This window comes from Cydia amplana, chromosome 3, assembly GCF_948474715.1.
Source record: "Cydia amplana chromosome 3, ilCydAmpl1.1, whole genome shotgun sequence".
In the NCBI taxonomy this organism is placed as follows: domain Eukaryota; kingdom Metazoa; phylum Arthropoda; class Insecta; order Lepidoptera; family Tortricidae; genus Cydia; species Cydia amplana.
In genome coordinates this window covers 19,587,708-19,615,208 of record NC_086071.1, presented here as the reverse complement: position 1 = coordinate 19,615,208, position 27,501 = coordinate 19,587,708, and the positions used below count along the sequence as shown (strand labels likewise).

The following is a 27,501-nucleotide window of genomic DNA, read 5'->3' as shown; positions in this document are numbered from 1 at the left end:
AGCAAATCTATTTAACCGACGTGTAGAGGTTTTTAATAACCTACTATATCTTAGCAACCTTGAGCATCGCTACGCCTATATTCTTGACAGTAATAAGAATCTAAACTACTCATATGAAATGTTTTCAAGCTTAACAGGAAATATCAACAAAACTGGAATGAAAATGGTTATTGCAGATCTAAATACGCTTATAACGGAAATAAACCTGGAACAAGGAGGACAAGGAATCATCGATAATCAACAGTCTAGCTCCAGTAATGACTGGAACGTCCAGGACGAGGAGATGACACGGAATCAAAGCGAGCCTCTACCTACTGGACACACGAAACAGAACTGTACGTCATATATTACCCCCACTGTGCATCACGCTCCGGATTCTAACGACCAACACAGCAGCAGCAACTTTTACGACACTCGCACAACAAACTCTTCCTTTCGTGCCTAAGTCACATATTTTCTTCCAAAACATGCAAAGCTTATGGAACAAAACTCACCTCCTGCAAGCTTTTACGGAAAAAGACACAAATGTACATGTGATATGTATTACAGAGTCATGGCTAAACAAAGAAAAGATAGAACTAATAAATATTCCGAATTTTAATGTAAGTTCGTCTTTTTGTCGTGAACAGCGTGAGGGAGGCGGCGTTATGATCCTAACGAAAAACACATTAGAATCACGTGAGCGCCTTGATATCTCATCTATATCTGTAGAGCTTATTTTTGAAGTTTGCGCAGTAGAAATACCGAAATCCAACTTGTTGATTATAAATGTATACTACCCAAATAGTAAAAGAGAAATTGAAGTTTTCTATTCCTGTTTAAATAAACTCCTAAAATTAATATCTGTAAAAAAAAATAACAAAAACATTGTAATCGGAGGTGATTTTAACATAGATTTCCATCTAAACAATAACAATAAGTCTAGACTATCAAACCTCATGCTCGCACATAACTTCCATCAAAGAGTACGTGGACCCACACGCGTCACACACGAAAGCTCCTCATGCATTGATTTAATATTTACTAATTTTAACATGAATGATTACCAACTTAATATTCAAGAACTAGGATTTTCAGACCATAGAGGTATCTTTATCGCAACCCCTGTAATTACGACTAAATTACAAAACTGGACAGTGTGTAAAAGAATTTATAATAAAAATAATATGCAATTATTTAAAAACGAACTCGCAGCAATAAACTGGACTAGTATTTTATCAATAAACAAAAGTGCAAACGACAATTATAACTCGTTTGATAACATTATGAAAAAAACATTGAACAAATGCATTCCAAAGAAAACCATAAAAATACAATCTGAAAAATCCCGTCTAACACCAGGATTAAAAATATCTTGCCGTAATAAAAGGGCCTTAAAACTACTTGTGTCACAATCACGAAATAAAACTCTTCAAAATTATTATAGACAATACAGTAAAGTTCTTAAAAAGGCAGTATTTACGTCAAAAAAACTAAATAATAAACTGCTGCCGAGACCCTCAAGAGGCGGAAATACGGGGGTCTCGACGCCAATTACAACTTTATTCCTTTCGGTGTTGAGACCCTCGGTCCGTGGGGTCCGGGAGCTCAAAATCTATTTACATATTTGGTCAAACGGCTGGTTGAGGTCACTGGGGACAAAAGAGCTGGCAGCTTCCTCGCTCAACGAATAAGCGTTGCAATTCAGCGAGGAAATGCTGCCAGTATCTTTGGTACTATGCCCCAGGGGCCCTCTTTAGATATAGATTTTTAGTTTTCCTTTTTTAAGTAGTAGTTTTAGTTTTGTAGGTAGTTTTAATTTTATTTAGGTTACTTTATGTTGTTTATATATTACCTATCGTAATTATGATTACCTATTATACTTATTCTTAAACATTCATTAAATTAAAGAAAATGATAGTAAAAATAAAATAGCATACGAGAACCGAATGAGGTGTGTCCAAACAAAAAAAAAATAATAATAATAATAAACAAAAATTCTATAACTCGGACAATAAAACTAAATCTATGTGGCAAATAATAAATACAGAGACAAATAAACATAAACCAAAAAATATAAAAAATATCCAAATCAAAACGTTACATAATGATCCGCTTAATAACCCAAAAGAGGTTGCAAATTTCTTCAATGATTTCTTTTCCTCTATCGGAAATTCGTTCCAAACGTATGCAACTAAAATTCCACTGAAAAATACGACCAAAAACTCATTTTTTCTTAGCCATGTTGAGCCAGAAGAAATGCATAAAATATTAAAGAATCTAAAAAACAAATCGTCCTGTGGCGTTGATGAGATCCCTCCCACATTAATAAAATATTGTGCAGAGATCCTAACTATCCCGTTAACTATATTAATAAATCAATCGTTTTCAGAAGGCTCTTTTCCAGAAGCCCTAAAAATCTCAATTGTAAAACCTATTTATAAAAAAGGAGACAGTACAGATGTAAATAACTACCGACCCATAGCTCTGTTACCTACATCAGCAAAAATATATGAAACCGCCATGATAAAACGTCTTTACTCCTTCTATGAAAAATTTAATATACTAAATGAAAACCAAAACGGCTTTAGGAAAAACCATTCTACAACCCTCGCAGTTTACAAGTATGTCAAACAAATTATAGACGTAATAAATAATAAAAACTATGCAGTGGGCCTTTTGCTCGATATGAGTAAAGCATACGATAGAGTCTGCCACCAAATCTTATTAGACAAACTTTATAATACAGGAGTCAGAGGGATAGCCCTAAAATGGTTTAAGTCATACTTTACAAATCGCTTCCAATATGTAGACATACAAAACGTCAACTTTGAGACTGGACAAATCCAACATATCAGATCTGATAGTCCCAGTGACAGGCTCTATACCCCAGGGTAGTGTCTTAGGCTGCCTATTATTCCTAATATACATAAACGACCTACCTGATATATTAGACGACCATTCTACGCTCTTTGCCGATGACGTTTCCGTACTAATCTCGTGTAGTGACAGCCATGAGGGTGCAACTAAATTAGAATCTAAATTAAATTCCATTACAAATTGGTTACAAACGCACAATCTACAACTTAATCTCAAAAAAACAAAAGTTATACAATTCAAACCTAGTCAAAAAGCCACATTGCCATTAAAAATCAGTTTCCAGGACACACAATTAGACCATGTAAATACAGCCACTCTATTAGGATTAGATTTAGACAGTAATATGACCTGGAAATCCCATATACAAAAACTATCAAAAAAGTTGTCTTCTTTCATCTACGCGCTTCAACACCTTAAACGAGTTACGGACTTCGAGACTGCCCTCACAGCTTACTACGCATATGCCTATTCTAGGTTATCATACGGTCTCGTTTTGTGGGGAAATAGTTGTGATGTTGACACAATTTTCATATTACAGAAAAAATGCATTAGAATACTGGTAAATATTGATCAACTAGACTCCTGTAGACCTTATTTTATTAAGTACCAGATCCTCACCCTTGCCTCAATGTATATCTTTGAAACAAGCAAATTTGTCAGAAAACATAATAATTTTTATTCAACACTAACAGACAATAGAAGAAACAACCGAAATTTAAACAAACTAGAATTGCCTTTTTCCTCATTAAATCTTGTCACATCTAGCCCTCATTTTATGTGTATCAAAATTTATAATCACCTTCCGAATTCTCTGAAAAACTTAGAAAATCCCAAATTATTCCAAAACAAGTTAAAAATATTCCTTATTAATAAGTGCTATTATAGTGTGAAAGACTACTTCAACGAAAAACATGATTAAAATGATCTCATAATATGTACCTACCTAATGAAAATTGTAAATACTTGTAATTGTTAAGCTAGTAGTTATTAAGTAAACTGTAGTATAGGTATAATATGTTGCTGTGTCCTTACAGGGCGTCACTTAAACTAACCCAATAATATGTACCACCTGTATAACTGGTTTGTGATATGCAATAAATGATTCTATTCTATTCTATTCTATGTGATAGGCCACTTCTTTGTTTCATATTTATTGTCTATTGGTAAACTTATCTGGTGTACCTACTTCTTTTAGTAGCCTGAAAATCAAAACCTGTCAAAACAAATGTAATGTACCTACACATTAAACTAGAGGTTAATGCGTTTTCTGTAAAAATACTTTATATTCCAGTCATTCAACCGTGAATGGGAGGAGTGTACCAAAGCGCAGCGCAGCTACAGCGTGCCCGACCCCGAGCTGCGCGAGGCTCTCAAACGAGACAATAAGGAGACCATACTACCGCCGTACACCAAGTTTTATGACACTTACGGCTCTTTGCCATTCTCGAAGAATCCGGACAAATACGTCAAGTACTCTCCCGTACAGGTAACTTAAACTTATATACGAGGGGAGACTGAAATATTCGCGGCCTAAGCTAGAAAAAAAAAATTAAATAACTGTGCTACTTTTTTCCCCGCCTCTTTGGCAGTTTAAATATTGCCGCCATTAGGGCTCATTTAGACGGCGTGCGAACTCGTATACGATTTTAGTTACATTGCGGACCATTTTGGCTACGTCAATTCAGCCGACCGATCAAATGACGCAATGTAATGAAACTCTGAGTTATGAGCCATTACTAACGATTCTTATCGCATTCACTGCCAGCAACCCGCCAGGCCGGTGCACTATCCTTAGTCGCTTTTCGCTACATACGGTTTGTTCCCATGTTATCGGCGCTCGTAGCGCGTAGCAAGCGCTGGCACTGAATGTGTTAACGATTTTACTTTAATACCTACTCTTTCATTTTTTTTCTAAGGCCGCGAACTTTTCAGTCGCCCCTCGTACGTATACCTATACGTCTGTGGAGTTAAAATTATGAAAAGCCGGCGCTGCGTGTGACACTCAAACGTTATACGGTCTATTTGGTCATTTTGGTTGCCAACTTCTATTTAACCTTTTGGACGCCAATGACCGATATATCCGCACCGTAGGTTCAACGCCAAAGACCGATTAATCGGTCACAGACCACAAAGCAACATAGACCTACGTGCATATGCATAAAGTTCAATTTCATTTTTGACATTTCGGTGACGTGGCGTCAGCGTGACAGCTTTTGTGTTTGACACGGCGTCGAAAAGGTTAATATTCCATGTATTGCGGTAAACAAATTATCTGTTTTCAGATTGCGACTCAGCTGGATGGTTATTTCGACGAAGCCGCTTAGACAAGGCTTACAGTATACCACAATATTTATTCCAATTATATTTAACAAACAAATAAATCACCTTATTTAACATGTTAATTATTTATTTTTATTCAACTTCATTTCATTCGGCTTTCTTGAGACCTCCACGCTTCTTTGGCCACTGCAACAAATACCAATAGATAGTACATGGTAATTTAAAAAAGAATATTAATATTTCCCGTTTATCTTAAAAGAAAATAGGAAACGAGAAGTAGGGGCCAGTTTTATAAATGCTTTTGTCAAAGATTGTATCCAATGTGTTAAATCCAAAACGTGCTTCGAATTTGACAGCCTAATATAGGTAGGTAGATTGTAACCCTGGATGCCAACATGTTTGACAATTCAGTTATTAGAAGACAGAGCTCTTTAGCTGTCAAAGTCGTCGGCGCAACTTTTTTATTTAGCCTAGCTTCAACAATAAGAGAAATTTCCAAATCGACTCAGCCGTCGCCGTGAAATCCGGGAATATGTATTAAAAATAAGGTAACAAATTAAGAAACTCGTCCTTCGAAATCTTAGTATTTAAAAATTAGGTATTGTTAATAGGTAAACGTAGGTATTAATCTTAAATATTATGGGAAATTTGGGACAAAGCCAAATCAATCTAGACCCAGTAAACAAAATTAAGCTTGTGTTCTGCATACTAAACGACTTTTACATATAAATTGGATATAGATAGGGTCAGGTGGGGCAAATATAAGACACGGGTAAAAATAAGACTAAGTTTGTAACACTCACAAACTTATAACACTCACAAACTTATATATTAAAAAGAAGCCTAATGTAGACTTCTTTTTAAATGGAATAGGGATGAAAAAGAAAAAAAAATGTGTGTTAAAAACTTAGTCCTTTTTTACCCATGCCAGAATTTGATCATTTCATGAAATGCCATTTTAGAGTTGATCACTTCACGATATGGTTAGGTTAGGTTTGACTTTTTCATGATGCGTGTAGCCGCCGTGCAGGTCAGGAGCTCGACGACTCAAATAAAAAGCTTCAATTCTTATAGTGAACTGATATAATTTCCCAAGTACTGGTTTACAAGGGTTCTTGCCAAAACGGTTAAATGTAGAAGTGGTGGATATTGTATGAAGGCTGATGAGAGAGTGATTTGCATAATTTCAATAGTACAAAAAGTGGTTTAAATTTAGGTGCCTCTAATTGGCCGCGATACAAAGTATGTGGAGCGCTCTTATTGGTGCTTAAGAAAAAGCTGCCGAATACTAGCCGAGCCCGACGGCCGCGTTTAGCTACTGCATTAGGAATATAGGTATTGAGATTTTATACAAATGAAGGTTGCGTTCGCAACAATGCGGTCAACCGATCATTTCATGAAATGATTGCCACATCATAAAATGATCAATTTTAAGATGTAGCCACGACATAAACAAATATTTTAGAAAACATCCATAACTAAGGAACACAATATGTACATGTTCATGATAAACACAAATAAATATCTACAACCGGGATTCGAACCCAGGATCTCTAGCATCGTAGGTAGTTTTACTACCGACTAGGCTAGAATCGATTCAAGCCACGTATTCACTATAAACATTTGGTTTAAAAACACGGTTTCAGAAACAGAAATCCGCGTGTTTCTAAAACACAGAAGCAGTTTGTTGTTTATTTATTTATTTTTATAGTGTATACGCACCTTTAGGGCTGAATTTGACGGCGCGCGAACTCGCATGCGATTTTAGTTACATTGCGGACTGTTGGTTACGTCCAATTCAAATGACCGATCAAAACCCGCAATGTAATGAAACTCGCATCGTCTAAATGAGCCCTTATAAGTAGTTGTAGTTTTTTAATCGACTTTTTTTGTATCAATACTTAATCGATTTACAATTATACCACATGGCTCTGGAACGTGCGCCGACCACAACATTAAATCGTAATTTTTAAGTAATTATAAATAAATACATAAACATAAATAGAAATTATCCAAGGCACCGGAACAAACAGTCGTGCGCATCACGATGTTTGCCCTTACCGGGACTTGAACCCGGGACCGCAGCAGACAAGTTTCGAATTGTTTGAGTACCCAGTCGGATACATGATCGTGTCGTTAAAATGGGCGTTTTTTCACCGTGCGTTTTATTAAACGTATTTAACAGTAAAAATATTTTATTTTTGTAAAACAATAAATAACACTTAAAATTAAAAACTTATAAATAAAAATTTGGCCTAAGTCGTAGTCGCTAGGTAGGGTGCCCGGAAGGTAAAATAAAATAGATGTTTCAAGTTTAAAATCCATTTGAACAAGAGTAGACAACGATCACACTTTTTAAGAAAATGTGACTATACACCGTGGGCCTCTATAACCCAACAGGCCATTTATTCCTGAAGGTACTTAAAATAAGAAAATGTATAAAGCCTAGGGCGCTGTCATTCTCACGTATAGGGTGACAGTTCATCGCAGTACACCTAGTATGAAAAAAATAGTTCCAGCGAAATTCCGCAACATGGCGCGTGATCATATATTCCTGGTCAGGCTTTACATATCAACATACGACCAATTTTGCCATTTTAAGTAAGTTATTTTTAAGAACATAAAATAATAAATATACACTGTGTAAACAATTGACAACTGACCGTCAGTGGCCTATGTGAATAGATTCCATCAATAGGATGGATGTATGTATAGTAGATTAAACAGGTGAACTTTTTTGGGCTGGAGGAGTGAAAAAATTCATCATCGAAAAATTCTCATGTCCAATCACAAGTATGGCGTCCTCAGTGCGCTCCCTAAATTGGTGTCTAACCTAAGATTGGTCACAAAGTTGGTGTACTTTTTTGGTGTTCACGTATAAACCCGCGGTGAAAAAACGCCCGTAACGAGTGCGACATCCTCGCTGGAATACTTTACGTCCGTAGATCCCACTTCCGACAAGCGTGCCTCCTAGGGACCCGCCTAGCGAGTTGTCACGCAACCCGACTCGCGAGACACTATAGGTACCTTTTTCTGCCGTCCGCGTTTCTCCTCGTTCTATCAAATATATAAAACAAACAAACATACATGTGAATATTCCGTGTTGGTGTGCCTGAATCCTTGGTTTACCTTGGCTGCTTTTGATATGTACGGCCGTATCGCAGGCTATTGTGGTGGGTTTTCACACTTACGTCCATACATTTGACAGACAGACAGACTTTACTTCGAGATAGTGCCACAATTTTGTCTCAGTAAAAATAGCTACTTAAAAAACGTAGCTAGTAGCAGCAAAATAATTGAATGCATTAAAATTTGACTGGCTTTAATTTTTGTATACAATTTTATATTAGTTTTAATAACGATTTCTAAAGTTTACATATAAGAGGGTAATACGAATAAGAGGGAATACATACTTACAAAAAAGAGGGTAAATAATTCAACTTTTGTTCAAATTATTTAACTATTTTTTTTGGCTTAATAATCTAACGCCAAATATTATCGGGCTACGACGGCCCACCTTGTATGAATTTACGATAAATATTTCAGCGATAGGGCTCGATCCCGTATTGTGAGTTTTTAACAAGTTCAATATTAGAATTTGTTTATCTTTGTGACAATTGTGACACTATCTTCGAAACCCTCGAAATATTGCGGTTGCCATAAGAAACCTCTACCTTGGATATGTTCGGATACTCATGAATAATATTGCTTCTTGAAGAATAAAATATTTAGACAATAACTTGGATAGTGCCTTTACTATATGGGATAGGAATACAGCTATCAGTGTTGCCAGTTCTTAAGGGGATCACCCTACTCCAAAGTTTTTTATTGAATTTTTACATGTTTTAATCAAGGGTAATAAAGCTTTGGATTCTTTCGAAAACGGTGCCGTAATATGACGGCCGCTATATAGCGTTGAATGACGTCACTAGAACGTTGTCTATTTATGTAAACAAGATGGCGCGGTTTCCTAGAGGGCGTTACGTTACGTTGATTGTCAACGTAACGTAAGATGACGGCCGTCATGACGGTGTCGATAGTTTCGTGAACGTTTTATTAGATAGCGGTGACGCCATTTTGATTAAATGGCACGAGATTTGAATAAATGATTCCGTACTACGATTATTTTCCTCTTCTGATGATATTTCATCCTCCAAGTAAATTCAAATCTTGTCAGTAGAAAAAGGCGCGAAATTCAAATTTTGTATGGGACTATATCCCATCGCGCCTACATTTTTCAAATTTGCCGCTTTGACCTTGGTGGCTGACGGTGTGTTATGACGCCGTGGTACTTTCCACATGTCGTCACCGTAAAGACGGCCGTCTTTTGCGGCCGCTATATGACGGTCGTCATATGACGGCACCGTTTTCGGAGGAATCCAAAGCTTAAGCCAATAAAAGTTCACACGGATTCTTTTTTTGGAATAAAAAAACACCATTATGCAATAACTTAAGCAATATCCAAGAGTATCCGAACGTGGTCCGAGTATAAACTAGAGTACCCGCGTAGTTCAGTTTGGGACAGACAGACCGAATCAGGGCCCCTCCAGCGGGCTTATTTATTTTATACTTATTAGGGCACTTTTGAAAACCATGAACAGATAAAAGTTATTGATTATAGCGTGTATTTTCTATAAATAAAGTAACTTTCATGATGCGCAATTTTATTTTATTATCAATTACGTACATGTTTTTAAAAAGTGTATAGCGAGCTGCGATCTGCAACCAGGGGACCGAGTTTTGAATTTCGACCGGTCGATTTCGTGTATTTTGTTCAATAATATCTCCGCTACTAGGCATTTAAATTCTACTAATAGAATTGAAAACGAGTGGTCAATATCTGAACGCACGGCGTCTTAAGGCAATATAAAAAATTTCTTTTATGTTCAATTTGAGGTTGTATTAAAAATACACGTTGTATAGATTGAGTCTAAGCTAACTCTGTAACGACCGATTGGAAGTGCCGCAATAATGCTCATCAAACACCTATGAAAATAGGGCGATTACAGTGGCACTTCCACAAAAAGTTGTACATAAGTGCCCTAATAAGTAGGAAATCTAAACACTCTTAAGTTAATTCTTTATTGAAAATACCTTTTTAAGGATTTTTTTTAAATTTATGCAAGAAGTAAAGGAGGGGTAAATAAATTAGCGGAGGTTATTTCATAATCTGGCATGTTTCCACTTTAGTGTGACTAACAACGCAAGTAATACCTACTTATACGGAATGGGATGTTATTATGTGCGATAAATACAGTCAGCAGCAGAAGTTGCTAAGCGGGAGAGGTGTTCAAAATTACCTTGACACGCTCTTATTCTCTTAACAATAAAGTCGCGTCAAGATCATTTTGAACACCTCGCCCGCTTAGAAATTTCTGCTGCTGACTGTACATATTAAAAAATATGTGGCTTTCCAGCACAGAAGGTTCTCATGCTTCAAGTACAATAAGGTCCTTTCCATCTGAAATTCCAACAAAAATTCTGATAAAAAGGTCTTTAGGGGTTGGGCACAAATCACGCGATGTTTAAGTTCTAGTTTTTGACCCCCCCTCCCCCTTGGTGAGGTTTTTGGTTACCTCCCCTTCCCCCCACATGACCTCACGTGTATTTTTTTGATTTTTTTTATTCGACCTAATTTTAAGTTACGCGCTCCAAAATTCCGTAAAATAAGATAATAACGAGCTATTTTGAAGTGCGGAGTGATATTTATGTTTAACGAAACCGAGAAAAACTATCTTCTCATGATGTGGTAAGTAGGTATTTTTACTTAGTTTCGTTCACTGTAGAAAAATACACGTGAGGTCTCCTTATACCCCCCTTATATTTTTTCGTATATAACACTATACCATTGAGCTCTCTCTAACCTTGTGAACATGAATCTAGAGCAAAGTGGAAGCAGGCCAGATGTGGGTAACTCGCGTGTAACTGACCTTGAGCGCGCGCGGCGGCGTCTTCTTCCGAGGCGGCTGCTTCTTGGGCTTGGCCAGCTGGTTCTGGTAGTGCGTGAACGTGCACGGCAGGACCTTGCGGAACCTACGACAAATAAAAAATCGTAAAAAAATAAAAAAATGCACAAGTTTTTTTATCATTGACTATACTTTGTACTTTTCTTTCAACAATCAACTAATAATTGAAAGTAGCATCGGTAACAGAGAAGATGAGGCGTAGTAGGTTAGCGTGGTATGGGCATGTAATGAGGAGGGATGAATGCCTTATAGGCAAAATAATGTTAGGGATGAATGTTGACGGATAGAGAGCGGATGGTGGACCCAAAAAACGATGGACGGATTGTGTGAAAAAGGATATGAGAAAGTAATGAAGGGTTCATTCCCTACCATCATACGCGGTAAGTCATATAGAAATCAGCATCATACAGAAATCGTAAAAGCAAAAAAAAATATCTTTCAGGGGCCCGTTTCTCAAAAGCTTGTAACTTGTAATACAAGCGGAAGTCCCTTTCTGACAAAAGCTGTTAAAAAATGACATCAGCTTGTATTACAAGTTACAAGCTTTTGAGAAAGGGGCCCCTGGTGCTTATTATGTCCTTTTATGAAGAAGAAAAGTTAAAATCGGACATATTTCGATCGTGGAAAGTATAATTTATTTATTTTAACAACTAATTTCTTATTTTGGCTACGGAACCATAAAAGAAATTAAAAACAAAAGTAATAACAGTCAAAGTAAACACGTACTTATGCCACGGTAATAAGGCCGGGATCAGCTGCGGCGGGGCCTTGACAGTTTTGGCCTCGTCGGCCTCCGCTGGTTGTGTGCTGTCGAACTCTAGTTTCAGTTGTTGCTCTTTGCCCGTGTTGCGAGGGGCGTAGAGTATTGCGTTGAGACCGTGATTTGGCTGAAACAAATATTTATTATTATTATATATATATATGAAGCTGGCTCAGCGCCGAGTGTACCACGCCGGCCACGTGGTGGCTGCGGGCACCGTGTTCAGAGTACAACTGTGTACCTCGGCTAAGTGTGTACCTCGTGCTGCATGACGTAGTGTCCCGGCACGAGCCCTTGCAGCTGGCTCAGCGCCGAGTGTACCACGCCGGCCACGTGGTGGCTGCGGGCACCGTGTTCAGAGTACAACTGTGGCTAAGTGTGTACCTCGTGCTGCATGACGTAGTGTCCCGGCACGAGCCCTTGCAGCTGGCTCAGCGCCGAGTGTACCACGCCGGCCACGTGGTGGCTGCGGGCACCGTGTTCAGAGTACAACTGTGGCTAAGTGTGTACCTCGTGCTGCATGACGTAGTGTCCCGGCACGAGCCCTTGCAGCTGGCTCAGCGCCGAGTGTACCACGCCGGCCACGTGGTGGCTGCGGGCACCGTGTTCAGAGTACAACTGTGGCTAAGTGTGTACCTCGTGCTGCATGACGTAGTGTCCCGGCACGAGCCCTTGCAGCTGGCTCAGCGCCGAGTGTACCACGCCGGCCACGTGGTGGCTGCGGGCACCGTGTTCAGAGTACAACTGTGGCTAAGTGTGTACCTCGTGCTGCATGACGTAGTGTCCCGGCACGAGCCCTTGCAGCTGGCTCAGCGCCGAGTGTACCACGCCGGCCACGTGGTGGCTGCGGGCACCGTGTTCAGAGTACAACTGTGGCTAAGTGTGTACCTCGTGCTGCATGACGTAGTGTCCCGGCACGAGCCCTTGCAGCTGGCTCAGCGCCGAGTGTACCACGCCGGCCACGTGGTGGCTGCGGGCACCGTGTTCAGAGTACAACTGTGGCTAAGTGTGTACCTCGTGCTGCATGACGTAGTGTCCCGGCACGAGCCCTTGCAGCTGGCTCAGCGCCGAGTGTACCACGCCGGCCACGTGGTGGCTGCGGGCACCGTGTTCAGAGTACAACTGTGTACCTCGGCTAAGTGTGTACCTCGTGCTGCATGACGTAGTGTCCCGGCACGAGCCCTTGCAGCTGGCTCAGCGCCGAGTGTACCACGCCGGCCACGTGGTGGCTGCGGGCACCGTGTTCAGAGTACAACTGTGGCTAAGTGTGTACCTCGTGCTGCATGACGTAGTGTCCCGGCACGAGCCCTTGCAGCTGGCTCAGCGCCGAGTGTACCACGCCGGCCACGTGGTGGCTGCGGGCACCGTGTTCAGAGTACAACTGTGGCTAAGTGTGTACCTCGTGCTGCATGACGTAGTGTCCCGGCACGAGCCCTTGCAGCTGGCTCAGCGCCGAGTGTACCACGCCGGCCACGTGGTGGCTGCGGGCACCGTGTTCAGAGTACAACTGTGGCTAAGTGTGTACCTCGTGCTGCATGACGTAGTGTCCCGGCACGAGCCCTTGCAGCTGGCTCAGCGCCGAGTGTACCACGCCGGCCACGTGGTGGCTGCGGGCACCGTGTTCAGAGTACAACTGTGGCTAAGTGTGTACCTCGTGCTGCATGACGTAGTGTCCCGGCACGAGCCCTTGCAGCTGGCTCAGCGCCGAGTGTACCACGCCGGCCACGTGGTGGCTGCGGGCACCGTGTTCAGAGTACAACTGTGTACCTCGGCTAAGTGTGTACCTCGTGCTGCATGACGTAGTGTCCCGGCACGAGCCCTTGCAGCTGGCTCAGCGCCGAGTGTACCACGCCGGCCACGTGGTGGCTGCGGGCACCGTGTTCAGAGTACAACTGTGGCTAAGTGTGTACCTCGTGCTGCATGACGTAGTGTCCCGGCACGAGCCCTTGCAGCTGGCTCAGCGCCGAGTGTACCACGCCGGCCACGTGGTGGCTGCGGGCACCGTGTTCAGAGTACAACTGTGGCTAAGTGTGTACCTCGTGCTGCATGACGTAGTGTCCCGGCACGAGCCCTTGCAGCTGGCTCAGCGCCGAGTGTACCACGCCGGCCACGTGGTGGCTGCGGGCACCGTGTTCAGAGTACAACTGTGGCTAAGTGTGTACCTCGTGCTGCATGACGTAGTGTCCCGGCACGAGCCCTTGCAGCTGGCTCAGCGCCGAGTGTACCACGCCGGCCACGTGGTGGCTGCGGGCACCGTGTTCAGAGTACAACTGTGGCTAAGTGTGTACCTCGTGCTGCATGACGTAGTGTCCCGGCACGAGCCCTTGCAGCTGGCTCAGCGCCGAGTGTACCACGCCGGCCACGTGGTGGCTGCGGGCACCGTGTTCAGAGTACAACTGTGGCTAAGTGTGTACCTCGTGCTGCATGACGTAGTGTCCCGGCACGAGCCCTTGCAGCTGGCTCAGCGCCGAGTGTACCACGCCGGCCACGTGGTGGCTGCGGGCACCGTGTTCAGAGTACAACTGTGGCTAAGTGTGTACCTCGTGCTGCATGACGTAGTGTCCCGGCACGAGCCCTTGCAGCTGGCTCAGCGCCGAGTGTACCACGCCGGCCACGTGGTGGCTGCGGGCACCGTGTTCAGAGTACAACTGTGGCTAAGTGTGTACCTCGTGCTGCATGACGTAGTGTCCCGGCACGAGCCCTTGCAGCTGGCTCAGCGCCGAGTGTACCACGCCGGCCACGTGGTGGCTGCGGTCACCGTGGTCAGAGTAGAACTGCGCGCGGGTACATTCTTCCGTTGTGATGATGTCGCCGGATTCAGCGTCGAGTCTCACTGTACAAAATAAATAACATTAGTTATTTCAAAGTGTTAAAGCAGTTAGGAGACGAGTAGCTATGAGAAAAAAGGTATCTCTATTTTTCCAAATCTACTTGGAGTTAGACCAAGATAACTCTCACTGTAACATTAATATCATAGACTGTGCAGGTGGTATTTATACGTCATAATTTCATAGAAGTTTGACGTTTAAATAACACTTGCTTGCACATCAAAATCGCTGCAGTGTTATCTTGGTCTAATTATATGGTACTTTTTTATGAGCACTTGTAATAACGTAACCTTCATAGAAATTAAAAAAAGCCGAAGTAATTTGGGATTATTTTTTCCTAGTACAAATTAATGTAGAGACATAAGTTGAAGAACCTGTGCCCTGCATTATTCAACACTCTTACCATTGAGTACGCTAGTATTGCTGTCCCTGAGTGCGAGCGAGAGGGCAACACTCGTGATCCTATCTTCGGACTGCTTGCTCGCGCCCATGTCCGCCTGGTATTCCGGTACAGGCTCCAATAGAATCTCACCAGCTGATCCCTGCAATATCCACGGTATTAGAAAAAAACCGGCCAAGCGCGAGTCGGACTCGCGTTCCAAGCGTTCCGTACATTAAGTCCGACTCACGCTTGACTGCACATTTCTAATAGGTTTTCCTGTCATCTATAGGTAAAGAACTATTTTGTATTTTTTTCCAAATTTTAGACCCAGTAGTTTCGGAAATAAGGGGGGGGGGGATGGTCATGGCAGCGACGCCATTTACCATAGCGCTGACTAGACACAGACGCTTGAAAGACGCTAGTGTGGGGTCTTTTACAAGCGTTTATTTCACAATTTACCTATGTAAGTATACCTTTAAACGAGCAATTCTTGCATATTTATTTATTTATATATATATATTTCAATGATCTCGGAAACGGCTCTAACGATTTCGATGAAATTTGGTATATAGGGGTTTTCGGGGGCGAAAAATCGATCTAGCTAGGTCTTATCTCTGGGTAAACGCTCATTTTTGAGCTTTTACATGTTTTCCGAGCGAAGCTCGGTCTCCCAGATATTTATAATATAATAATAATAATAAAATCATTTATTTCAGGCAAAGCCCATAAAAGTGTTAGTGTATATTTACAATTAAAGCATAACTTAAGACTATTGTTAATAAATAATACAGAGTCACAAAACACAGACAAACCGATTGTGATTTATGTTTATACGGGTCAAATCTTGCAAGTTAAATTTGACCCACTTTCCGACTTCCAATGAAGCTGAAAATTAGCATACATATGTAAGTCCGGTGACGATGCAATATTATGGTACCATCGAGCTGATCTGATGATGGAGACACGAGGTGGCCATAGGTACTCTGTGATAAAACAACGAAACCTAATTGTGTTTGGGGTTTTTAGAATTGTTTCGAGTATTAGTTGCATGTGGAAAGAAAAGTACAGTCAGCGATAAAAGCTTGTACCAAAAATTAAATTTTTGCCAAAAACTTATTTCAAATTAGTAAAACCCTCGCAAAATGTAAATAAGTGAACCCAACTCACTTTGAATTTGTGCGCGCAGTGGACGATGACTTCGAAACTTTCCGAAGAGGATTTCTTTCTGAACCGCCATTTCCTGAACGAACGCGGCGGCGGCCGCTCGAATACTGAATCTGTAAACAAGTTTTTATTTAATTTCCCTATTCAGTTTATACTCAATAATCAGAGAAAATATAGTTTGTCAAAGGACTGTCTCATTTCAAACATAGACAGTGAGAATCATATATCTCTGTCTTACGCTAGTACTAGAACCCAAAAGATGAGTATACTTTTCCTGGTTCTTACTGACTAACAAAGTAACAAATTGGTTTGACCAACTATAAATACATTTTTTTTGGTGTTTTTTTTTTCACAAATGTAGGCGCATATGGTTGGTCTCCAAAACAAATGTTGTATTTCGCGCCTTTTTCTACTGGCAAAGTTGTCTTGCCAGACCAGACTAACATGTAGGAATGTAGGGTCATTGCGCTAGTGGACGAAAACTAGAAGCTAGACGGAATCTAGCGCAATGACCCTATACGACACATAAAACAATAAGTAATATAAAAAAAAACTTACCTTGGCATGTACACTTATAAACCCCGAATCCTTCAATAAAACTTCTGTTAACATTTGTTGTATTCTTCGTCTCTTTCTGTGGCGTGCATTTGTCCACTTCCATCTCTGTCTGTACGTCTGTATTCTTGCTGTGTGGTTCTATGTCTCTTTCTTTCGTCGAGGCTTCATCTACAGTTTAAAGATAAGATAAATAAAAATGAAAAGTTTGGTAGATTAAGTTAAATAGTCCTTTAGGGCCGCTTGTCCATTTCACTAACCCGGGGTTAACCGGTTAAACCTGGAGTTGCCATGGCTACCAGTACAATTTGACACTGGGTTTAACCGTTTAACTTAGGGTTAGTGGGATGGTGCAAGTGGCCATTAAAGCACAGAATAAATAATAGTACTAGGTACAGAAGATTCACTCTTTAACAAAACGCGTCTATTACGACAGATATGATCGCTAGGTGTGTAACGTTCTACGTACATGTTTTAATTATAAGCTTAGATTTTATTATTTTTACATATTAAATAAATTAAATTTAAATAAAAATAACTTATTTATAATAGATTTTAATTTATTAACACATGAATTATTATTTTACTTTTATTTTAATCAATTATTATTTATGGAAATGAACTAATTATTTATTTTTACAATTTTATATATTAATCAATTTTATATGTACAGTAATCGTCTTATTCTACTTTACTATTGTAAAGTAAGACATAAATTATCATAAGTAATATATACAATACATAGATAGTTTTTACAATGCATGACACTTTATTCGTACGGACTGTACTCGCGACCGGTCCATTGATTGACGTCATGGAAGGATCGAGAAGCGGCTGCGCGCGCGCTTGTCCCCTCCCGTTGACCGCTGGCGATTCAGTCCGCGCCACCTCGCCGTCGTATACGGATGTGCCGTTGCGCACACGGGGAAGCCCGTGTCGTCTAGCGCGCGGTACAAATATTTATTATGGTGAGCGCGGACACCTATTCGTGATAATAATCTGCTCAGCGACGTTTTCGCATATTACGATTCCCGCACCCACGTATTGGTAAGTGCAAAGTGTTGAACGTTTCATTAGAATAAGTAGCTTTAGTGTTAAAGTAGTTTGTTATACGATTCATATTAATCGCAAAACCTAAATTTAATCTTACGTTCCATTCCATCTTTTGCTAAATGCTTTTAGCTCCAGAATGATCTAGCAATTTCCTTTGTTCTCGTAGTGGCGGGTACGAGTAAGTATGTGTACGTACCCTCCTACTTATTTAAATTCACTTCTTTGTTCTTTGTTCTTCTTTCTTTCTTTACTCTGTGCTTTTCCTTCGTTTTTGTAACTCCGCTCTGCTTGTGAACACAAACACGCTTTCTGCTTGTGGTGCACCGGCTTCCCCATGGTCCCATCATCATCATCACAGGGTGTTCACAAAAGCAGAGCGAGCAGGAACACCTTACTAAGACATCTGGAAATCCACAGGGTGCGTCGGAACATTTTAAATTCAAGACCGTCGGCCGACAAACACCATCACCACCTCGACGGCAGGGTTGGAGCCATAGCCGTTCGCCCGCCGTCGCCCCTGCTCCTCCTCAGCGCTGTCGAGTGACACCCACCTGCTGCGGACCCTCGACCAGCCAGGGCAGTACCGGATCTAGGGTGTAGACGGGCCTTGACCACCCACGACCCTATTCAAAACTTAGTTTTTTTATTTAAATAAATACTTAATTTGTTAACGAGTTGGTAGTACTTCTTTTACCTCCCCTACCAACAGGGACGTACTTCCCCCTTAACGTTACAGGTGGCGCAAGCGCGAGCAGCCGTCCGCTCCGTAGCGGTGCGCGGCAACTACTATGGCTAGGCACCAAAATTGGTGTGGGCCGCACGTAATTGAGGTACTTGTAGCGACGCGACGGAGTGAGCCACGCCTAGTCATGTCAGTAATGGTAAGTAGACGTGTAACATGAATGCATGTTCCGCTACAATTGTAGGCATAAGTGTTGGCATAATTATGCCAATGTACCTATTTACAACCACGGCATTATCTACATAGTTACCGAAGTCGATGAACAGGTTGTCTTCCTCGTCACTCGTGTCGTCCGGCCACACAGGTTCCTGTGAAGATGTAGTTTCAGGCACGACTTCTACTTCCGGCGCTTGCGACCTCTTGGTCAGTTCTGATGCCCTGGTACACAAACAGTTATACTTAAGAGTCAAGGAATTTGATTTATGTGTTCACAAATATCTGAACAAAGACTGTATTATGAAGACCTTAAAGTACATGCTCAGATATTTTTAAGTACACTGGCCACTGCAATACGAAGTAGGCCCGGGAAATTAATTTTTTGACCGTATATGTATACCAGTCAGTCACCCTGCCACTTAACCCATCGCTAGTCGCTACCGAACGCTAGATGTTGGGTTAGCAAGTATCAACATTCAATTATATAGTCTGTCAAGATGGATATGTCAGGAGAAATGTATATCAAACTAAAGTATGGTATCCCTAGGAAATGAACAAAAAGCAGCAATGTACATCGAACAACGATGAAATGTACACAAAACTGTTCGACAGATAAAATATAAATGACAAGCGATTTTCGAACAATTCAAACGTAGTAATGCTAACCCGCGATTTTTCAAATTTGCCGCCTTATTCTACTAACAAGATTTGCTTAACCATGTATATATTTAAAACTTTAAGGACGCGTTTTGGCCGGCAAAAGTTGCAAAAAGTGTTACGAAACAATAAGCACGATTTTTCCTTAGACTATTAGCTTGGGCCAAGAAAACTACCGAGTGGACACCAAACATAATACGGCGTCACGGCAGACCTCGAATTTGGCCTAATATTGCCATAGAACGAGACGCACGGAAGAAAGAGAAGGAGGCCTTTGCCCAGCAGTGGAACACAACGGGTTAACAAATGAAATAAATCCATTAGCTTTTTGTCTATGGTAATAAGTAATCCCACCAAAACATTTTCATGTAAAATGTTACCAAGACGAAACCATAAGGCTCGCAATGTCAAAAAGTAATCAGATCTCTCGTAGAGCCAGGCTTCTAACTCTACAAGCCCTAACTCCCAACTCTACACTTTAGTCAAAATATGCTTGGCCGTTGTAACTGACATCATATCCCGAGAATTTTGTTTATCTGGTATTAATCCAAAACCAAGTTATGAGGGTTCAAAAAAGCGGCCAAGCGCGAGTCGGACTCGCCCATGAAGGGTTCCGTATTTAGGCGATTAATGACGTATTAAAAAAAAAACTACTTACTAGATCTCGTTCAAACCAATTTTCGGTGGAAGTTTACATGGTAATGCACATCATATATTTTTTTTAGTTTTATCATTCTGTTATTTTAGAAGTTACAGGGGGGGGGGGGGGGGACGACACACATTTTACCACTTTGGAAGTGTCTCTCGCGCAAACTATTCAGTTTAGAAAAAAATGATATTAGAAACCTCAATATCATTTTTGAAGACCTATCCATAGATACCCCACACGTATGGGTTTGATGAAATAAAAATTTTGAGTTTCAGTTATAAGTATGGGGAACCCCAAAAATTTATTATTTTTTTTTCTATTTTTGTGTGAAAATCTTAATGCGGTTCACAGAATACATCTACTTACCAAGTTTCAACAGTATAGTTCTTATAGTTTCGGAGAAAAGTGACTGTGACATACGGACGGACAGACAGAAAGACATGACGAATCTATAAGGGTTCCGTTTTTTGCCATTTGGCTACGGAACCCTAAAAAACGACGAAGCGTTTCGAGAAAAGGTAAGTAGTTCCCAAGGGCACGCAGGCAAGGGCAAGCGCAAGCGCTTCGCTTTGCTCGTCCAGATAAGTATACTTACGGCACTAGAGCCACCTCGAGCAGGTGCCTGAGCGCCCTGAAAGTGCGCCTCATCACGTTTTCCTGCTTGTTCAGGAACTCGCTTCCCAGCACGGTCACGTTCACGTTCTCAGGCGAGGGGCCTGCAATGTAACGAGCACAAATATTATAGGACCAATCGATCTAGTACAGTCGCCATCAGATATATCGGAGCGGCCAAAGTGTTCACAAATATCTGAACAAAGCCTCTATTATAATGATACTAGCGACCCGCCCCGGATTCGCACGGGTTAACAAATTATACGAGTACATAAACCTTCCTCTTAAATCACTCTATCTAAACCGTATCAAAATCCGTTGCGTAGTTTTAAAGATCTAAGCACACATAGGGACAGACTGACAGCGGGAAGCCTTAACACAAAGTTTTGGACGAACGCCTTCGCGACTGTGACTGCATCCTTGGACCGTAGTGGGTATGCCTCTGTGTATTTGGTAAGGTCACACTGAAGAGTCAATATGTACGTAAAGTTGTCGTTATCTTTATTTATTGGATCTACAATGTCGAGGTATATTTTCTCGAAGGCTGATTCAGCCGTTGTGGTAATTACCATTGGTTGCTTTCTGTGTAATGATATAAAGCAGATTGTTTTATACTATGTAGTGATATAAAGTGCATGTTCAGATATTTTTAGTACCTACCTTGGCCGCTCCGATATATCTGATGGCGACTGTACCACATAAAACTTGAATGTACATACATAGAAAACATCCATAGCTCACGAATATATATTTACAATACACACACAAATCCATTCCTATACCGGGATTCTAAGACAGGCCATCCTGTTTAGTAGGCAGGGTCACTTAGCCAATAATAACTAGGCTATTCGATATTTGAATGTTTAGTTGTTCAATAGTTGTTATACACCGTGGGTTGGTAAAACCCGACAGACACCGGCAACTTCGTTTAGCGCAGGGTGCTGAAAATTGACGCTTTCCGCATAAGCACTAAGATATGTGTATAACGTTTCTAAAAGCTACTGATTCATCTACTAACTACTGACTAGCCATAGCCATGCTCTAATCTACGCAAATTATTACTGAACTAGCTTGTGCCCGCGGCTTCGTCTGCGTGGAGTTAGTAATTTGGGTAGCTAATTTTTACCCAATCTGCTTTTTAACCCATTGACCGCCACAGTCGGCTGTGGCCGTCATCGGAAAGTCTTGCCAAGGGCGCCAAAGACGGCTACAGCTGACAGCTTCACCAATGCAGGGACTTACGCGGAACTCCGTAAAGTTCAATTTCGCTTAAATAATCGCGATCGCCTGGCGTCCGGGGCACGGCATATTCCTTCGTCGTCTGGCGTTCAAAAGGTTAACGATTTCCCATTTAAACTTCCACCCCCTTAAAAGGCCATTTCTGGGATAAAAACTACCCTAATATGTCTTTCCCCAAACTATCTCCATACCAAATTTCAACTAAATCGGTTCAGCGGTTTAAGCGTGAAGAGGTAACAGACATACAGACAGACACAATTTCGCAATGGATTTACACTGAACATACCTGACCTCGCTTCGTATTGTACTACACTATGTTTTTAATATTGTAAAAATTATGAAAATGTAAGCTTACTATGTCTTAGCCAATATGGTTTCCCTGGGAGCGTGAAAACCTAAAAAACCTAGACTAAAACTAGGCTGCATATGCAGTGAATAATGAAATTATTAAAATATTTAAAAAAACTATACTCGAATTTATTTCATTGATACGGTTTACTTCAAGAATTAATTAACCTTCTAACCGCCAAAATCTATGTAACGGCGCAATTTATAATTATTATGTTATTATTTTTAGAAGCTTTAGTATTCTTTTAATATTTTTATTGTTAGTTATTTTAGACATGCATGGAGGTTAAAGGGTTAACTTTAAAAAGCATTTCAACCGTCTGTTGCGTTCAAATCGGATAGACCGATTGCGATGCAGCTAAGGAAAGATTAACTAAAGTGCACTTTTACTGAACGAAGCGTGGTTTTCAAATTTTGCTATTAATTTTAGAAAACAAGTTCTTGATACTACTTTAGCTGTCAATGAGATAATGTTTGTCTTATTATCCCTATATCTATTAATCTATACTAGAGGCAGTAAATTTTCCTATAGAGTATAGAGGTATCTAAACTACTTGAATAAATTGGAAAATATGTTCCCATGCATAATGTTAGGTGTTTGTCACTTGTATCATATGTGATACATGTGTCTCTAGCGATATAAGTGTTTAAATTGCATCTCATGTGACTCGCCGGGTTGCGTGACATTATTAGACAGACACAGGCAGTGCCTACGCTCGCTTAGCTATACAGCGTGTATGGAGCGTGTCATATGTGCATTGTGAATCATGTATACTTCATGGATATCATGTCATCTGTGTATCATGTGTCTTGTGTATCATATGTGATACATGTGTCATGTGTATCATGTGCGACTTACCGGGCTGTGTAACGCTGTAGACAGAGACAGGTAGTGCCCACGCTCGTCGCTCCGCCATACAGCGCAGCGCACCCTCACTAGCTATGAATAGGGCTCCATTGTCTATCGCGTACTCTGCTAGGGTCCGGTACACTTCTGTCACAGGTAGGACGGAGATGCTTTTCTCGTCTAAAACAATATGAAAATAATCAAGCATTGAAATATAAGCCTACAAAAACGTACCTTAGATGAGATCTACAATGTACGAGATTGCCTGTCAAAAAGTGCGACCAAAATCGGAATCTTAGAAATAAATGAAAAGCGGAAAAATTCTGGTAAATCTGTCAAGCGTTGTACCAATGACATAGTAGAGGTTGCAGGAAAACACTGGATGTAGGAGGAGGCCTTTACCCAAATGGGACCCATACCCCAAGAAAGGAGAAAAATCAACCAAAACAACAATAGCATAAAAACATATTTTAACCGAATCTAAAAGCAAAATTGTAAACTAAATAATTTAAAGAAGCTATACTCGTAATAATGGAGTTGATGTGATGATGGACACAGTAGGTGGCCATGGGAACTATGTGATAAAACAACGCAAACTAATTGAGTTTGGGGTTAAAATTGTCTCCATGAGTATTAGTTGTCTGTGGAATGAAAAGTACAGTTCAGCGATAAAAGCTTTTGCCAAAAAAAATCCTTTTTTTGAGTGTAAGCTTACGTGGCAGTATGAACCGGACCGGGTGCTGGTCGCAGGGCTCCGGGACGGCGCTGAGCCGCATCACGGACAGCTGTTTTCGGATGTTCACCGGTTTCTCTACTTTCAGTAGCTCCGATGGGTTTACCTGGAAAGTTTGGTAGTCACAGTTTCCAAGAAATTACGAAAACAATTATGCACTACATCTGTATGAAGTACTGCCCATAGGAATAGGTATGGAACGCTCATTTGTTTCTTGCATATAAAATGTACGTTGAGTAATTTATAATTAAAAAACCGGCCAAGTGCGAGTCGGACTCGCGTTCCAAGGGCTCCGTACATAAGTCCGATTCACGCTTGACTGCACATTTCTAATAGGTTTTCCTGTCATCTATAGGTAAAGAACTATTTTTTGTGTATTATTTTCAAAATGTTAGTCCCAGTAGTTAAAAGGGGGTGTTAGTAGTAAAAGTAGTTAAAAGTATAAAGGGGGTGTCGAAGATATCTTATTGCTACATCACAAGATACATATGTTACTCCAAAAATACTGTAGGTACATAAAAATAAAATAAAATTAAAATTATCATTTAAATTTCCTCTTAATTAAATAAACAAATATGTATAAGGGTTCCGCTTTTCCTTTTGAAGTACGGAACCCTAAAGACTGTACTCACTCCAATAAGCTCCTTTTCCATCACCATATCATACTCCCCGGCCGGTTCCATGGGTATCTGCGCCACCAGCTCGAACAACCTCGGGTACCCCTTCATCTGGATAGCCCGCACTTTGAACTCGGCCTCATACACGGACTCTATTAGAGGTTTGGGCCGGAGAGCTCTGATGCACTGGCCGTTCACCCAGAGACTCTTGGCCCAGTCTATGTATTCCTTTTGCTCTTTTTGCAATGTTTCTTGTATTGCCTGTAAACAATTAGAATAACAGTCATAGTCTGTCTAGAGCTTAAATATGACACGGTGTTGTGCCACGAGCAAGGGACAATATTTTTAATTTTTAGAGTGGTTATTGTATCAAGTATTTACTGAATAAAAAAAACTCTAGAAGCAACTTTTAGTTACATGTTTGGAGTACCCTTATAAATACCCTTTAAAAATAATTTTGTATTTCAATTTCCATTTTAAATCTTATTAATATATGTGTAATAGTTTCTGACGTGTAACATGGTTGTGACATACGACAGACAGACAGGCAGACAGACTATTTTGGCTAAAAATGTAACCATCATAAATAGGTATAGAATAGGGTAGGTGCGTTAGTTTTCGTCCAGCTCTAGTTAGGGTTCCGTAGCCAAATGGCAAAAAACGGAACCCTTATAGATTCGTCATGTCTGTCTGTCTGTCCGTCTGTCTGTCCGTCTGTCTGTCCGTCTGTCTGTCCGTCCGTATGTCACAGCCACTTTTCTCCGAAACTATAAGAACTATACTGTTGAAACTTGGTAAGTAGATGTATTCTGTGAACCGCATTAAGATTTTCACACAAAAATAGAAAAAAAACAATTAATTTTTGGGGTTCCCCATACTTCGAACTGAAACTCAAAATTTTTTTTTTCATCAAACCCATACGTGTGGGGTATCTATGGATAGGTCTTCAAAAATGATATTGAGGTTCCTAATATCATTTTTTTCTAAACTGAATAGTTTGCGCGAGAGACACTTCCAAAGTGGTAAAATGTGTGTCCCCCCCCCCTAACTTCTAAAATAAGAGAATGATAAAACTAAAAAAAATATATGATGTACATTACCATGTAAACTTCCACCGAAAATTGGTTTGAACGAGATCTAGCAAGTAGTTTTTTTTTAATACGTCATAAATCGCCTAAATACGGAACCCTTCATGGGCGAGTCCGACTCGCACTTGGCCGCTTTTTTTTTTGTCGGGTTGACGAAATTTGAATATAAACCTACATTGCTGCACAAATTTCGACTTACTGCAATTCTTAATATCTTAACAATTTATCTATCTACATAAAAATGATGTTTCGCAAGTAGCATATTAACTATTAAAAATATTATTTGCTAATGTTATGTATAGACAATGAGGGTAGGTTTTGACAATTGTGTACAAAGCGAGGTAGTTGTGAAAAACCAGTCTGTCAACGCGAACCTGGACCAGTGCATGTGCTTGGACCCTAAACTGTCAGTTATATCAGCTAATCTGTCAAGTGGACGAAAACTAGAGCATGGACGGAAACTACATATACTGGAAAACCAACCGCAAAAGCTTGCACATCAAACTTAGTTGGTTTAGCCATGAACTCGTCCTCCAGTATGCTCGGGTTGTCTGCACATAACACCTTCAGCCCAAGGTGGTGCTGGTGTGACGACAGCGCCGACAGCCGCGTGTAGGCCGGCGGGGGGCGGAGCCCCGGCACGAAGATGCGGTGGACGTTCTGCTCCTGGATATAACAAGGGATTCAAATTTATAAATTTCCACATACAAGTCATGAACCCATCACCTAAAATCTGATCCCATACAATCGAAGTTAGACTGTCATTATTCAGCAAATTGTTTTATAATGACTAATGTGAGTGTAAGTTCATTTGTATGGCGGCCCGCGGCAGTTATGTAGCCTAGAAGGCCTGTCTGGACTAACTAAAACATCATAAACTTCACCCAAGCATTGCCACTAATTGGTTTCCTGTTTACCTATTGTTACTGACATATTTAATTATACTTTAGTTAATTTTAATTTTCTTTTAGTTATTTTATTTCAAATGTACCTAATTTTATAAGGTTTATTGTTATTTTTGTTCCGAAATAAATTATTTTAATTTGAATTTTGAACTGGATTAATTGACATTTATTTCTCTATTTTTTTAAACCACACACTTTCTCTATTTGTAATGTTCTGATGCACATAATATTGTGGTTATACAGATATAAGTATATGTATAAACCATAATTTGAAATATGTATAACTAGTACTTACATTATTCCTTTTTTTAAATACAAGATTCCAGTCAATCTTTGGAGCCTTCTCTTCTTCCTCAGAGTCGCTGGAGATCAGCGGGTTCGAGAACTTGTTCCGTAATATCTTTTCCGTAACACAGTTGTCAAGTTCCGACTCTGTGACAAAAAAAGGAGTGTCTGGCAGAAATGTGCACCTGAAATAAAAAAGACACAATAATTATAGTAATTGTGAATGATTAAAGTATACATATTATATTAAACCCTGGTTTAGAAGAATTTCATAAGGATATGTTAGTGAATAAAGAGTTAATATCAGAGCTAATAAAGCTTTTAATGGTGAGGGCACCATAGAAAATTATATATACGTACTGGTGAGAGAGCTTACTTTACTCTGCAATTGATTATGCTTATAATTATTCTATTATTTGCTTATTTTTCTTAAATGCCTGACCCCCAATTTAAAATGTATTATACACATATTACTTTCCATTTACAAATATACGGGGTGTTATAAGACTTACCAGTCATACTGTCGTATGTGTTCCATAATTTGTAAATTTGTTACAGTTATTAATTTATTTCAGTACTACTTGTTTCTTGTGATTGTTTTACATTAGTTGAACTTATAAACACAATGAATGAAATCATATCGAGCCTCACAAAACAACAAAAATACAGCCCTCAGTGCACAATGCACATGACAAACTGACACTGACACTGACAGTCTGAAGGCCTACCGCGAACCACGTTCGACGTGTTGCCTCTCTGTCGCACTTGTAAATTCG

At 40.4% G+C, this 27,501-nt stretch overlaps 2 protein-coding genes across 2 annotated transcripts in view; one reads left to right on the top strand and one right to left on the bottom strand.

Moving 5' to 3' along the window:
- LOC134662762 (exocyst complex component 7) overlaps positions 1-5,261 on the top strand; it is a 28,575-nt gene extending 23,314 nt beyond the window's left edge. The window contains exons 15-16 of the mRNA XM_063519049.1: positions 4,151-4,345; positions 5,142-5,261. Coding sequence (XP_063375119.1) covers positions 4,151-4,345; positions 5,142-5,183 — 237 coding nt within the window. The 3' untranslated portion in view covers positions 5,184-5,261. The remainder of the gene's footprint in view (positions 1-4,150; positions 4,346-5,141) is intronic.
- LOC134662847 (uncharacterized) lies at positions 5,246-27,346 on the bottom strand. Its single transcript, XM_063519170.1, has 16 exons — positions 27,238-27,346; positions 26,736-26,910; positions 26,019-26,201; positions 24,463-24,708; positions 23,813-23,936; positions 23,110-23,277; positions 20,647-20,767; positions 18,840-18,967; positions 16,798-16,965; positions 16,243-16,352; positions 15,097-15,235; positions 14,532-14,698; positions 11,832-11,992; positions 11,070-11,172; positions 8,167-8,196; positions 5,246-5,325 (listed from the first exon to the last, which is right to left on the bottom strand). The coding sequence occupies exons 1-16, from the start codon at positions 27,261-27,263 to the stop codon at positions 5,287-5,289; spliced, it is 2,088 nt and encodes a 695-aa protein (XP_063375240.1). The 5' UTR covers positions 27,264-27,346; the 3' UTR covers positions 5,246-5,286.
- Positions 27,347-27,501: the final 155 nt, after the last annotated feature.

Excerpts from the sequence above, each read along its gene's own strand:
- LOC134662847 (XM_063519170.1), bottom strand. The coding sequence starts at position 27,263 with ATGGAACACATACGACAGTATGACTG. Across the intron at positions 14,699-15,096 it reads CAATACTAGCGTACTCAATG|TGAGACTCGACGCTGAATCC; the intron begins GTAAGAGTGTTG and ends TATTTTGTACAG. Across the intron at positions 11,173-11,831 it reads GCCTTATTACCGTGGCATAA|GTTCCGCAAGGTCCTGCCGT; the intron begins GTACGTGTTTAC and ends TATTTGTCGTAG.